Here is a 15,338-nt window from a genome sequence, read left to right on the forward strand (position 1 = left end):
TTTTTAACTTCTGTCCCCTTCAAGTGTTTCCTTCTTGTCCTGTGGTAAGTTATAAGTTCTATTGTCAAATGTCAAATTGGCACCATAACTATTTGATTATCTGAAACTTGCCTTAATGATTTGAATAATCCGAAGGAAATGCTAAATGACTCTCCTCTGATTTAAACTCAGCAAAAATAAAACACCGTGTTAGATAGCACAATCAATTCAAACAAAATTGAGGCAGAGGTAGTTCTGGAATGCCAGTATATTAAAAAGGAGGTGCTGATGAGAAAACAGAGACTTCCTCACACACTTGCTATTGCAAAGTGGATGCAGTTCAACAGATAATGGTGTTGCTCGAATATCATCAGCTGATATTAAGCATGGCCCCATGAAATTCCAATGGTGGGACATGTGGAATCCAGAAGACATAAATACAGAAGAAAATCTGGGAGAAGCTTCCACCAAACTCCATGCAAGCAGTCCCTACAGACACCACCCAACGCCTCCATAATGATATCAGTAACATTCTTAATGTTGAAGCTCTTCCAAAATTGAAGAACACTGTCCATATTATCAAGGTAAAAACAATGACTGCAGATGCTGGAAACCAGATTCTGGATTAGTGGTGCTGGAAGAGCACAGCAGTTCAGGCAGCATTCCAGGAGCCCTTCCTCAGGAATAAAGGCAGAGAGCCTGAAGCGTGGAGAGATAAGCGAGAGGAGGGTGGGAGTGGGGAGAAAGTAGCATAGAGTACAATAGGTGAGTGTAAGGTGAAGGGTGGAAGGTATAGGGGAAGCTGGAGTACAATCTGGAGTACCCAGAGAGTGGTGGGGGCATGGAATGCGCTGCCTGTGGGAGTGGCAGAGTCAGAATCATCGGTGACCTTTAAGCGGCAATTGGATAGGTACATGGATGGGTGCTTAAGCTAGGACAAATGTTCGGCACAACATCGTGGGCCGAAGGGCCTGTTCTGTGCTGTATTGTTCTATGTTCTATGGAAGTTTGAAACTAGGGTGAGGTGGGGGAAGGGGAAATGAAGAAACTGTTGAACTTCACATTGATGCCCTGGGGTTGAAGTGTAACTAGGTGAAAACAATGACCTTATTATCCAGTCAGTAGTTGCAATCAACTTCCTGAATGTGCGCTTTAAATCATAAGCTTTAAAAGCTGCTATTGCATCCTGGTCCATGGGTTGAATGAAAGATGTTGTATTCAGAGTTAGAAATACCAGAAATGTTTTCAGAAAGCTCACCAATGGTGGGAGGATGGCTTGGTGAATTGTCCAGATTGAGGAGAATCTTGAAATACAAATCTTTTCTCCTGCAATAATTTTTAAAAAATCCTCAACGAGATCAACAATAACGTCCATATAATAGCCAATGGGAGTTCATATTTAAAAAAAATCCCAATTCACCAATTGCGTTACAGCCAAATAGCATCAACAAAATGCACATTATAGGAGAATGGCCTGTGCAGTGGGTAATAAATCTACAGCTAATTGATCAAAGGAATTCAATCTTAATCTCAAACATATAGAGGGGAAATCAACTAATGGTTATGAAATGAGACATGAAGTAAATTCGGAGAGTAACAGTAGGAAATAGTGTCAGACTCTAATGCACGTCAAGTACAAGAACTATCAGGACAAGTTGTGACTGATTTGCTATGTAGCGCCATCTAGTGATCGATATTTGCAGGTACATGCAGATTTCTGACAAAATATAAAAGTCATATTGAAACATTGCATTGCTGAATAGTGGGCCCAAATAATGAATATTTAACCTAAATACAAATATAATATTTTATATGTAGATTTATAACATGATTTTGTGCAACCAAAAACTTATGTTTATCATGATGAATAAAGCATCAGAATTCTTTCAAAATAATTGTTAACACTGAGGATACTACTTGCATTATTCACTGCTGGCATTGGTCAATTTTATAAATAGGACAATTAATTATTGCACTTTCAATTAATGAAAATAATAAGTTAAATGATTCCCATTTTCATTTAACTTTGTGTTTTGCTGACAATAATACATTTTTGATGTTATGAAGTGTTTGGGGGCATGCATTTAAGGTGAGGGAGGAAAGTTCAAAGGAGGTATGAGGGGCAAGATTTTTACACATAGAGTGGTGGGAGTCTGGGACATGCTGTTGGGGTGGTAGTGGAGATAGATATGATCGGGGCATTTAAGGGACTTTCAGACAAGTGCATGAATATGCAAGGATCTGGACCAAGGGCAGGCAGAAGGGATTAGTTTAAGTTGGTGTCATGTGTTAGCACAACGTTATGAGCCAAAGGGCCCATTCCTCTGCTGTACTGTTCTATGTTGTATGTTAGTTGTTATTGAGCTTGTTTAGTTTTGAAACCAGTAACTGCACATTACAGTGTGTGCACAAAAAATAACTAAGATATTTTAGAGCATATTTAGAAACAGGTTAGATCTCACCAACTTATGCAAATATAGGAAAGGACTGTAAACTGGATGTGGGTTTGCTTGCTGAGCTGGAAGGTTCATTTCCACAAGTTTCGTTACCCTACGAGGTAACATCTTCAGTGGGCCTCAGTCTTTGTTTGGCTTGTCCTAGGATGGATGTGTTCAGACACAGTCAGCCAATTTCTCAGCAACAAACCCAAACAAGCAGACAAAACACATCCAGAAACTCCAGCCACTCTCCCCTACATCAAAGACATCTTGGAAATGACTGCCAGACTACTCAGACCTCTTGGCATCATGGTAGCCCACAAACCCACCAACACACTAAAACAGCAGCTAATGAACTTGAAAGACCCTATACATACAACGAGCAAAACTAATGTAATTTACAAAATACCGTGCAAGGACTGTAACAAATACTACATTGGACAAACAGGCAGAAAACTAGCCACCAGGATACATGAACAACAATTCACCACAAAAAGACATGACCCTGTCTCACTAGTACAGATAAGGAAGGACACCACTTCGACTGGGACAACAAATCCATCCTAGGACAAGCCAAACAAAGACACGCATGAGAATTCTAGAAGCATGGCATTCCAACCAGAACTCTACCAACAAACACATTGAGTTAGACCATCTACCACCCCCTGAGAAAAGGAACAGGAAGTGACTTCACAACAGGGAATAACATCATCACAGGAAATGAAATCACCAACCCAAAGAAACCCAAACATATAAATAGAAAGCAGGAATTTTCAGCATTGCTTCGCCTGAGGCCCACTGAAGATGTTACCTAGTAGGGTAACAAAACATCTGGAAATGAACCTTCCAGCTCAGTGAGCAAACCTACATCGAAAACCCCAACCTGAGCTACAAATCTTCTCAAAACTCATTAGGACTCGCTAAACTATCAAAGAGCTGCTAATAAGCAGGTTGACAGTATTTTTTTACATATTTATCACAAGTTGTACTTGTCAAAACATTATAGGTCATTTTCACATAGTGCTGAATATTGTCAAGCTCATCATTAATGATTCAAGTAACCATTTGAGAATATAGCAGCCAAACCTTAGTGACTGGGTTGTATATTATTATATAAACGTGAATAGTGCTTTTGTATAACAAATAATATTTTCTTGAACAGCATGTAATGGAACCAATGAGGGAGCAAGCTATCCAGATCTGGCCCTATGTAATGAGTGAGGAATAATTAATGACCTCAAAGAAGGAATCCCCTTGGAAGGAGCAATCACTGCATGGTTGAATTTAGAATACAGATGGAGAATGTGAAGATAAAATGCAATACCAGGGTCCTTAAAAAAGGGAGACAACAATTGTTTGAGGGAGAACTTGGCTAAAGTAGACTGAAAACAAAGACTTTATGGTGGGACAGTTGACGAGCAGTGGAGGACTTTCAAAGCAATTTTTCAAAGTGCTCAGCAGAAGTATATTCCAGTGAAAAGAAAGGACTGTAAGAAAAGGGGTAATCTGCCATGGGCGTCTAAGGAAATAAGGGAGGCTATCAAATTGAAAGAGAAGGCATACAAAGTGGCCAAGATCAGCAGGAAACTAAAATATTGGGAAAACTTTAAAGATCAACAGAAAGCCACAAGAAGATCTATAAAGAAAAATACGATAGAACATGAGAAAAAAACAGCACAGAATATAAAAACAGATAGTAAACGTTTTGATAAATATATAAAATGAAAATGAGTGACTTATGTAAACATTTGTCCTTTAGCAGATAAGAAGAGGCATTTAGTTATGGGAGGTAAAAATGAGGACTGCAGATGTTGGAAGCCAGACTCTAGATCAGAGTGGTGCTGGAAAAGCACAGCAGGTCAGGCAGTATCCAAGGAGCAGGAAAATCAACGTTTCGGGCAAAAGCCCTTCACCAGGAATAGAGGCAGGGAGCCTGCAGGGTGGAGAGATAAATGAGAGGGCAGTGGAGGTGGGGAGAAAGTATCATAGAGTACAATAGGTGAATGGGGGTGGGGATGGAGGTGGTGGGGATGAAGGTGATAGGTCAGAGAGGAGGGAGAAGTGGATAGATGGAAAGGAAGATAGGCAGGTAGGACAGGTCATGGGGACGGTGCTGAGCAGGAAGGTTGGAACTGGGGTAAGGTGGGGGGAGGGGAAATGAAGAAACTGGCGAAGTCCACTTTGATGCCCAGGGATTGAAGTGTTCTGAGGCGGAAGATGAGGCGTTCTTCCTCCAGGCGCGGGTGGTGAGGGAATGGCGGTGGAGGAGGCCCAGAACCTGCATGTCCTCGGCAGAGTGGGAGGGGGAGTTGAAATGTTGGGCCACAGGGCGGTGGGGTTGATTGGTGCGGATGTCCCAGAGATGTTCCCTAAAGCGCTCTGCGAGGAGGCAACCAGTCTCCATTTAGTTATGGGATATGATAAAATGGCCGAGTCATTGAACAGGTATTTTGTGTCGGTCTTCACAGTGGACCGGTTTTCACAGCTTCATAGCATGGCAGTAATTGACCAAAGGATGAAGGTAGGTGAGGACCTGGAAACATTAATTATGTCAGAAGAAGTAATGTTGGGCAAGTTTTTGGAGCTAAGGATACACAAGTCTCCTGGCCCTGATGGAATGCATCCCAGGGTACTAAAAGAGATGGTGGGAGAAATAGCAAGTGCATTTGTGGTAATTTTCCAAAATTTGTTGGACTCTGGGGCAGTTCCAGCAGATTGGAAAACATCAAATGTGACCCGACTGTTTAAAAAGGGCAGTAGACGAAATATGGGGAATTATAGACCAGTTAGCTTAACCACTGTAGAGGGGAGGATGCTTTAGTCTAACATCAAGGAAGAAATAGCAAGGCATCTAGATAGAAATTATCCCATTGGGTAGATGCAGTATGGGTTCATAAAGGGTGGGTTATGCTTAACTAATCTTTTGGAATTCTATGAAGGCAAGATTCGCCATGGGAGACTGGTTAGCAAGGTGAAATCTCATGCAATACAGGGAGAACTAGCCATTTGGATACAGAACTGGTTCAAAGGTAGAAGACAGAGGGTGGTGGTGGAGGGTTGTTTTTCATATCGGAGGCCTGTGACCAGTGGAGTGCCACAAGGATCGGTGCTGGGTCCACTACTTCTCATCATTTATATAAATGATTTGTATGTGAGCATAAGAGGTATATAGTTAATAAGTCTGCAGATGACACCAAAATTGGAGGTGTAGTGGACAGCGAAGAAGGTTACCTCAGATTAAAGTGGGATCTTGATCAGATGAGCCAATGGGCTGAGAAGTGGCAGATGGAGTTTTATTTAGATAAATGCGATGTGCAGCATTTTGGGAATACAAATCTTAGCAGAACTTATACACTTAATGGTAAGGTCCTAAGGAGTGTTGCTGAACAAAGAGACCTTGGAGTGCAGGTTCATAGCTCCTTGAAAGCAGAGTCGCAAGTAGATAGGATAGTGAAGAAGGCATTTGGTATGCTTTTCTTTTTTGGCCAGAGTATTGAGTACAGGAGTTGGGAGGTCATGTTGCGGCTGTACAGGACATTGGTTTGGCCACTGTTGGAATATTGTGTGCAATTCTGGTCTCCTTCCTATTGGAAAGATGTTGTGAAACTTGAAAGGGCTCAGAAAAGATTTACAAGGATGTTGCCAGGTTTGGAGGATTTGAGCTATAAGGAGAGGTTGAATATGCTAGGCCTGTTTTCCCTGGAGCGTCGGGGGCTAAGGGGTGACCTTATAGAGGTTAATAAAATCATGAGATGCATGGATCGGATAGATAAGCTACCTTCTCTCGGGGGGGTGGGTGCGGGGGAGTCCAGAACTAGAGGGCATAGGTTTAGGGTGAGAAGGGAGAGATATAAAAGAGACCGAAGGAGCAACTTTTTCACACAGATTGCAGTATGTGTATGGAATGAGCTGCCAGAGGAAGTGGTGGAGGCTAGTACAATTGCAACATTTAAAAAACATCTGGATAAGTATGTGAATAGGAAGGGTTTGGAGGGATATGGGTCGGGTGTTGTCAGGTGGGACTAGTTTGGGTTGGGATAGCTAGTTGACATGGATGAATTGGACCGAAGATTCTGTTTCCATGCTGTACATCTCTATGACTATATTATGAGCAAGGTGGACAACGGGGACCTAGGAGATGTGGTGTACCTAGATTTCCAAAAGGCCTTTGACAAGGTGCCACATAAGAGGCTGCTGCATAAGATAAATATGCATGGTGTTATGGGTAAAGTATTAGCGTGAATAGAGGATTGGTTAACTAACAGGAAGCAAAGAGTGGGGATAAATGAGTCCTATTCTGGCTGGCAATCTGTGACCAATGATGTCCCTCAGGGATCAGTTTTGGGACTGCATTTATTCACAATGTACGTAGATGATTTGGAGTTGGGGACCATGTGTCACGTGTCAAAGTTTGCAGATGACACTACAATGAGTAGCAGAGCAAAGTGTGCAGAGGACTGAGAACCTTTGTAGTGGAACATAAATACTTTAAGTGAGTAGGCAAAGGTCTGGCAGATGGAATATAATGTTACTAAATGTGAAGTCATCCATTTTGGTAGGAGTAACAGTGAAAAGGATTATCACTTGAATGGTAAAAAAATTGCAGCATGCTGCTATGCAGAGGGACCTGGGTGTCCTTGTGCATTAATCACAGAAGGTTGGTCTGCAGGTACAACAAGAAGGCAAATGGAATTCTGTCCATCATTGCTAAAGGGATTGAATTCAAAAGCAGGGGGAGGTTATATTGCAGTTGTATAGGGGGCTGGTGAGGCCACACCTGGAGTACTGCATGCAGTTTTGGTTTTTTGAGAAAGGATGTACTGGCACCAGAGGGGGCTGCAGGAGAATCACTAGGTTGATTCTGGAGTTGAGGGGTTGGCTTATGAGGAGAGACTAAGTCGACTAGGATTATATTCATTGGAATTTAGAAGAATGAGGAGGGATCTTGTGAAAACATCTAAAATTATGAAGGGAAAAGATAAGATAGATGTAGAGAGGGTGTTTCCACTGACAGGTTAAAGTAGGACAAGAGGGCATAGCCTCAAAATTATGTGGAGCAGATTTCGGATTGAATTGAGAAGGAACCTTTTCACCCAGAGGGTTGTGAATCAATGGAATTCCCTGCCCAGTGAAGTGGTTGATGCTACTTCAGTAATGTTTTTAAAGCTAAAATAGATTTTTTTTTGAACAATGAGGAATTAAAGGTTACGGTGAGAGGGTGGGTAAGTGGAGCTGAGGCCATGAAAAGATCAGCCCTGATCTTGTTGAATGGCAGAGCAGGCCGGAAGGGCCAGAGATGGCCTACTCCTACTCCTAGTTCTTACATTCTAATACCTTCAGCAAGAGAAACAGTTTATTACTTGCAATGTGTTATAAAAAAGTCTGAATACTTTAGTCTGAAGGCTGTACATTTGTTCAGCTTAAATAATATTTTATCAGCTTTTAATGTCCAACTGTATCATTCCTTGGTATAGTTTGATGGGACATGATCATTAGTAAGGCCAACAGCTGTTGCCCATCCCTAATTATCCCAGTGTTGAGTGGCTTGCTCAGCTATTTTTTACATTTGTAGCATTATTGTCACATGTACCTTGTGAAAAGTTTTGTTTTGCATGCAGTACAGACAATTAATACCATACAAAGTGCATAAGGATAATAGAATGGTGTAGGGAATACAATGTTACAGCTACAGAGAAGGTACACAAAGAGTGAGATCAACACTTAATTTAAAATTTAAGAGGTCCATTCAGAAGTCTAATGACAGTGGGGAAGAAACAGTGGGAAAGAATGTTGGTATGTGTTTAAGCTTTTGTATCTTCTGCCAACTGGAAGAGGTTGGAAGAGATTATAATTAGGGTGGGAGAGGTTTTTGGTTATGTTGGCTGCCTTCCTGAGGAGCACCTGTCACATGTCAAAGTTTGCAGTGCTCCTTTGAGAATCAGTTATAATTTGAAGGTGCTGGTGTTGTGCTGGGGTGGGCAAAGTTAAATATCACACAACGCCAGGTTATAGTCCAAAAAGGTTTATTTGAAAGTACAAGCTTTTTGGAGTGCTGATCCTTCATCAGGTAGGAGCAATGCTCTGAAAGCGAATACTCTCAGAGAATCAATTGCATTGCTGTGGATTTGGAATCATATAAGGGTCATACCATGGCTACTCCAAAATTGGAGGTATTGTGGATAGCGAAGAAGGTTACCTCAGAGTACAACGGGATCTTGATCAGATATAACAATGATCCGAGGAGTGGCAGATGGAGTTGAATTTAGATCAATGTGAGGTGCTGCATTTTGGAAAAGCAAATCAGGGCAGGACTTATACACCTAACGGTAAGGTCCTGGGGAGTATTGTTGAACAAAGAGACCTTGGAGTGCAGGTTCATAGATCTTTGAAAGTGGAGTCGCAGGCTGATAGGATAGTGAAGAAAGCATTTGGTATGCATTCCTTTATTGGTCTGAGCATCAAGTATAGGTGTTGGGCGGTCATGTTTCAGCTGTACAGGACATTGGTTAGGCCACTTTTATAATATTGTGTACAAGTCTCATCTCCTTCCTATCAGAAGGATGTTGTGAAACCTGAAAGGGTTCAGAAAAGATTTACAAGGATGTTTCCAGGTTTGGAGGGTTTGAGCTATAGAGAGATGCAGAATAGGCTGGGGCTGTTTTCTCTGGAGTATTGGAGGCTGAGGGGGTGACCTTATAAGAGGTTTATAAAATCATGAGGGGCATGGATAGGGTAAACAGGAAAGGTCTTTTCCCTGGGGTGAGGGAATCCAGAACCAGAGTGCATAGGTTTAGGGTGAGAGGGGAAAAATTTAAAAGTGACCTAAGGGGCAATGTTTTCATGGAAAAGGTGGTGCATGTATGGAATGAGCTGCCAGAGGAAGTGGTGGAGGCTAGAACAATTACAGTATTTAAAAGTGAAAAATCACACAGCACCAGGTTATAGTCCAACAGGTTTAATTGGAAGCACACTAGCTTTCGGAGCGCCGCTCCTTCATCAGGTGATAGTAGAGGACACAATTCTAAGGCACAGAATTTATAGCAAACATTTATGGTGTGATGTAGCTGAAATTATACATTGAAAAATACCGTGATTGTCGGTTGAATCTTTCATCTGTTCGAATACCATGATCATTTCACTTCTTTAAGCATTTAAAAGGCATCAGATGGAATGTGCATAGGAAGAGTTTAGAGGATATGGGCCAAGTGCTGGCAAACGGGATAGATTAATTTCAGATATCTGGACAGCATGGACAAGTTGATCTGAAGGGTCTGTTTCCAAGCTGTTTATCTCTATAACTCTATGATTTTATACCAGGTAAGGATGGAAGGCTTCCTTCCCTAAAGGGCTTGAGTGAACCAGATAAGTTTTTATCACAATGATACTTTCATGGTCACTGATTGTGAGACCAGCAACTTGTTTTTATATTCTAGATTTATGAATTGAATTAAAATTTTCCCAGTTCCTGTCATGGGATTTGAGCCCATGTCTGCACAACATCAACCTAGTTCTCATAATGATTAACTAGTGACATTACTACTACATCACCATCTGAGCAGCTGAGTGAAATAGATTCCTCCTATCCACAATGACAAAGCTCCTCATAACTTCATACACCTCAATAAAACCTTCGGCTCTTCTATTCCAAAAAAAATGCAAAATTTCTCCGTTCCTGACAGCATTCTTGTAAATTCCTACCATACCCTCTCTCGTGCAAACATAATCCTTTCTGTGGTGAATTGTATGAGGTAGGCTAGCTTGGCCTAACTATTGTTCTCTAGAATTTAGGAAACCTCCCTGCTTTTATATTCTATACTGAAAAAAAGAAAGTATCCCATATGCCCTTTTCACCACCTTATCTGTCTGACCAGGGACTAACTCTAGATTTATGAACTGAATTTAAATTTTCAAAGTTACTGTCATGGGATTTTTCTTTACAATTATCAGCATCCTATCATTTAATTGTGATTTTCCTTGCCTTTGTTGGTCTGCTCCAAATTTCTTACCTCACACTTCTCTTCCTTGAATTTTATGTGACATTTTTCTCCCACTTGACCAGTTCATTGGTATCATTCTGTAATGTACAACTTTCTGTCTTGCTATCAACTGCACAGCCAATTTTGTATTATCTGCAACCTTCTAAATCATGCCATTATATTTAAGTTTAAATTATTTGAGAATATCAGAGGCTTGTAAAGGGGAATAATTATAAAAACGGGAAACTAACGAACTATTTGAATTGAAGTAATTTTCCCATAGCCTCTAGGAGATTGCTGTTTTCAGCCATTGTCATGGAGGTCCAACAGTCTCCTTTTGGAATCAGACCTTAAGGTTTCCCAGCGCTATCACCTTCTCAATTTGTATGTTGAGAATAAATCAAACTCAAAGATTCAGGAATTCTGTACCAAAGATAAATAGTCTAATACACTTTTTTTATAGATTGTTTTGTGCAGTGTATTTTAGCCTGAGCTTGACTGATGCAATTTGAGAGATGTAGTAAGTCTCATGTTAATATAATTTTCATTTCAGCAAAAATGAAGTGGAAGATGCCTTTATATGTTGGAATTCCCCCTGAACGTAGGCACAGCCATACGGCATTCCTTCTTCATAGTCATGTAAGTACAGGAGCCAAACCCTTTGAACATGCCCCTTCAATGTTTTCCCATTTCCGACTTCAAGACACTCTATGACCTTTAGTGACACAATTAAAACTATAAATTTCTTGACATTGGGTGAAAACCTCAATGAATATATGATAGTTTGAGACACAGTATAGGTTTTACCTGAGAACCCTCAGACAAACTTGATGAAAAAGATGTTACCTACTTTGTTCTATTTATTAGGGATAAATCTCTTACAAACAGGCAAAGCTCAGTTGACAATTCAAAGAAGTGTTGAGAATTTGAAGGTTTTTGTTAATACATATAGAGAAATTGCTTCCACTGGCAGAAGGGTTGGTAAACAGCAGGCACAGATTTAAAATAATTGACAAAAGATTTGGGGAGATTTGAGAATTTCACCTCAATGAGGTAATATCGTTTGGAAATCATTGCCTAAAATCAGATTTCTCAAATTCTGAGTCATGACCTCTCATTGGGTCATGAGCTCTGAGGTGGCAATGGCATCTATGAAGCAGAGACTCATACCTGATAGTCCAGTAATTGGCCCAAAGGTCTGTTTAATTGTATGCAAGTTTCTGCTGGTGGCTATGACCTAATGAAGTGAGTTGTGTGGGATCGTGTTCAATGACGTCTAAGATCGGTGAGTGGAGAAAATAGCCTCTCTATTGAGCATCTGCAGTGGCACAGTTCGAGGCGGCGATCGAATCCAAAATACAGTTTTACAATAGCTTCTTTTATAGACAGATTTTACGTGAATGAAAATTTTAGCACGATGTTGTCACATGGTTGTATCTCTTGTACACAAGTTTGCATGACATCTGTCCTGGGGAAACCACTTACTAAATGCTGGCTGTTACTCCTGATGGGATTAGAATGTCTGTCCAGTCTGAGCTTGCATAATTAAGAGGTGTTCGTCCTTTTGTCTTTAAAGTTAGTAATGTTAGTAGAAATACGAGTCTCCTATGTGATCCAAGTAAATGAGAAATTATATATGTACTAAATAAAAGTATAGAGGGTATTAAACTGATCTCCCACAGCTGGGTCATGAGATTTCATCTACAAGAGCAGGTTTTTGACAGTTCCTGCACTTTCATTCATGCAGTTTCATGGAAGTGCTGTTTTGATAGTAAGTTTCTTAATAGGGGTAGCAGCCCTATTTAATATGTTTTTAAAAATTATACATTTGTATAAGGTTGTACTCCTCAAAAAAAGTTAGAAATAGGTAGTGTATAAGGAAATTTCAAAGAGGTAAAAAGTAGCAGACGAGAAGGATGTGCTGTTGGAGGAAACTGTTTGATGTCCTGCAGCCTATTCAGGAGCAGGTCCCAAGAGATGGTTACTAAGGGCTAATTAATATTATGATCTTTCCATATTTGGAGTGAGTTATGGAGACATGATGACGAGGATGGCATTATTCTGAGTAAGTTACAGTATTAACACTTATTCAGGGGTAGCCTTGGATTCAGCAACAAGTCTAAATGTTGCTTGCAGCATGGGGCCAATAAGAATTGAAAGTTGTAAAGAAGCAGTAATGGGTTGGCAGCCTAGGAAGGGATGTTTAATTTAGTTTATCTTGTAAGAGTAAAATGTACTACAAAAAAGCGGTTTTATGAATGAATGAATAGAAATGCGTTATAGTAAACGTAGAGCACTTGTGAATGAGTTAGTAAAGAGAATCATGACATATATCTCACAGCTGTGAGGCTGAATTTTTGTCACCAAGAGAATCAAGCTCGATGTTTTTGCCTGAAAGATATTGAGTATTTTGAATGTTTTGAAGCGACACTAATCCAGACAAGTGGAAAGTACTTCATCACATTCTTGACTTATGCTTTGTAGATGGTGCAAAAGCCTTGGAAGAGATGAGTTACTATCACAGTACAAATAGCCTCTGATTTGCTCTTGTAATCATAGTACTAATGTGGCTGGTTCAGTTACATTTCTGGTCAGTGATGACTTGCTAATGATGGGGTGATTCAATAGTCGTGATTCCTGAGTGGGGTGAAGATGGGAATGAAGGCTACATTTCCTTTTGCAAGAAATGATCATTGCTTGCTGAGAATTAACTAAGCCTTGATATTGACTAGGTCTTGTTGTATTCAGTCATGAAATATTTCATTATTGGAGGAGATGCAAATGGAACTGAACACAGGGCAATAACCGTCCCTGACCTTAACCTGGAGGGAGGATCATTAATGAAGCAGGTGAAGATGGTGATTTTGAGGAAATCATTTGGCGTTATTATGCAATGGAGATATTTGACCTCTGACAGTACAAATATCTTCCTTTGTGCATGGTATGATCCCACCAGCGGAGGATGTAGCCTGATACCCATTTTACTTTAATTTTACTAACATGTTTTGAATTTTGCTGTACCTATTGGGATTCAGATTGGCCTTTTCTATTGCTGAGGTTTTTGTTGAAAAATTTATCATCAAGTGATTTGCAACAATTATTAAAGTTGGATTAAATTAAGTGCTGGTGTTGTATTAATGTCACTGAACTAATAATCTGAGGGGTTAATTCTCTAGCACCATGGATTCAAATCCCATCATTGCAGCTGGACGAATTTAAATTGTATGGGGGATGATGGCCTAGTGGTATTATTGCTAGACTGTTAATCCAAAAATCCTGGTATTATTGTCAGAACCAGTGTTCAAATCCTGTCATGACAGATTGGGGAATTTAGATTCTAAAAATATTTGGAATAAGGAGTTTAATGTTAACCATGAAACCATTACCAAATACCAGGAATTGGATTTCATCTGGTTTACTGATGTCCTTTAGGGAAGGAAATTGGCATCCTTACCTGCTCTGGCCTATAGGTAAGCCCAGACTCACAGCAATGCGGTTACACTTAATGCAATAGGATGGGTAATAAATGCTGGCTTGGCCAATGCTAGCCACATGCTGGGAATGGATTAAAAATGCATTTGCAGAAAAGCAGGGGCTAAAAACAGAACCAATTGTGATAATAGTCAAGCATTTTTGTTGGAAGAGAAAAAGCTTGGCCGAGATAAATCAAAGATTGAGTTAACTATGACTCAGCTGCAGTTGAAACAGTAATAGATGGGAAAAGAAAGAGATTAGTGAAAGTTTGATATTGACTTCCAGAAAGAGAAGTTTGAAAAGGGAATAAAAAAAAGCAGGTGAGAGAGTTTCAGTGAAAGAAACAAATTCGGTAGCATGAACTATATAGAAAAAAGATGTTTTATTTACATGGACAAGGAATAACTGATACGTTGATTTGAATTTATACCTAGGTTTCGATTTAGCTAGGAATATCAGCTGGAGCCTATATTTAGTGAGGGAGGACTTAACAACTACTTTGTGTTCTTTGAGAAATTTGATAAAAGCTTGATCACAAGAGAAGCAGACAATTCTTTAAAAAAATGTCTTAGGAGGAAAAGTGTTGGATGTATTTTCAAGTTTTTAAGCCAAGCAATCTTCCAATTATGAATCATAAGTGTAATGGTAATTAATTCCTGTACGTTTGTCTCAGGAGTGTATCAATTAAAATTTTTGCATCTGAAGTTAACTGCATCAAACATTTGCAGATTTTGTTGTTTGACCAGTGTTTTTGATCAATAAGGTTAGAAGAAATTTTTGAAAATGTCAAGAAAATAGTAATGGAAGAATTTAGAAACAACCAGCTGTTTGGTCAACACCCTGAAATGTCATAAAATTTCTGGAGGAGGAGAAGTTGTGCTTCTGGCAGATAAGCTGAAAATGTGTTGCTGGAAAAGCGCAGCAGGTCAGGCAGTATCCAAGGAACAGGAGAATCGACGTTTCGGGCATAAGCCCTTCTTCAGGAATGAGGAAAGTGTGTCCAGCAGGCTAAGATAAAAGGTAGGGAGGAGGAGGGAGTTCAAGGTGAGGGTGATAGGCTGGAGTGGGGTGGGGGCGGAGAGGTCAGGAAGAAGATTGCAGGTTAGGAAGGCGGTGCTGAGTACAAGGGATTTGACTGAGACAAGGTGGGGGGAGGGGAAATGAGGAAACTGGAGAAATCTGAGTTCATCCCTTGTGGTTGGAGGGTTCCCAGGCAGAAGATGAGGCGTCATGTTGCCATGGTCTGGCGATGGAGGAGTCCAAGGACCTGCATGTCCTTGGTGGAGTGGGAGGGGGAGTTAAAGTGTTGGGTGGTTGGGTTGGTTGGTGCGGGTGTCCCAGAGGTGTTCTCTGAAACGTTCCACAAGTAGGCGGCCTGTCTCCCCAATATAGGGGAGGCCACATCGGGTGCAGCGGATGCAATAGATGATGTGCGTGGAGGTGCAGGTGAATTTGTGCCGGATATGGAAGT

General features: G+C 40.5%; 1 protein-coding gene across 3 annotated transcripts in view; it reads left to right on the forward strand.

Annotated features, from left to right (window-relative positions):
- Positions 1–15,338, forward strand: part of zmp:0000001301 (acyl-CoA-binding domain-containing protein 4) — a 198,164-nt gene that overhangs the window by 63,770 nt on the left and 119,056 nt on the right. For all 3 annotated transcript variants that reach the window (XM_043713698.1, XM_043713706.1, XM_043713715.1), the window contains one exon: positions 10,947–11,032. In XM_043713698.1, coding sequence (XP_043569633.1) covers positions 10,947–11,032 — 86 coding nt within the window. The remainder of the gene's footprint in view (positions 1–10,946; positions 11,033–15,338) is intronic.

The sequence above is a fragment of the Chiloscyllium plagiosum genome, chromosome 2 (assembly GCF_004010195.1).
Source record: "Chiloscyllium plagiosum isolate BGI_BamShark_2017 chromosome 2, ASM401019v2, whole genome shotgun sequence".
Taxonomy (NCBI): Eukaryota; Metazoa; Chordata; class Chondrichthyes; order Orectolobiformes; family Hemiscylliidae; genus Chiloscyllium; species Chiloscyllium plagiosum.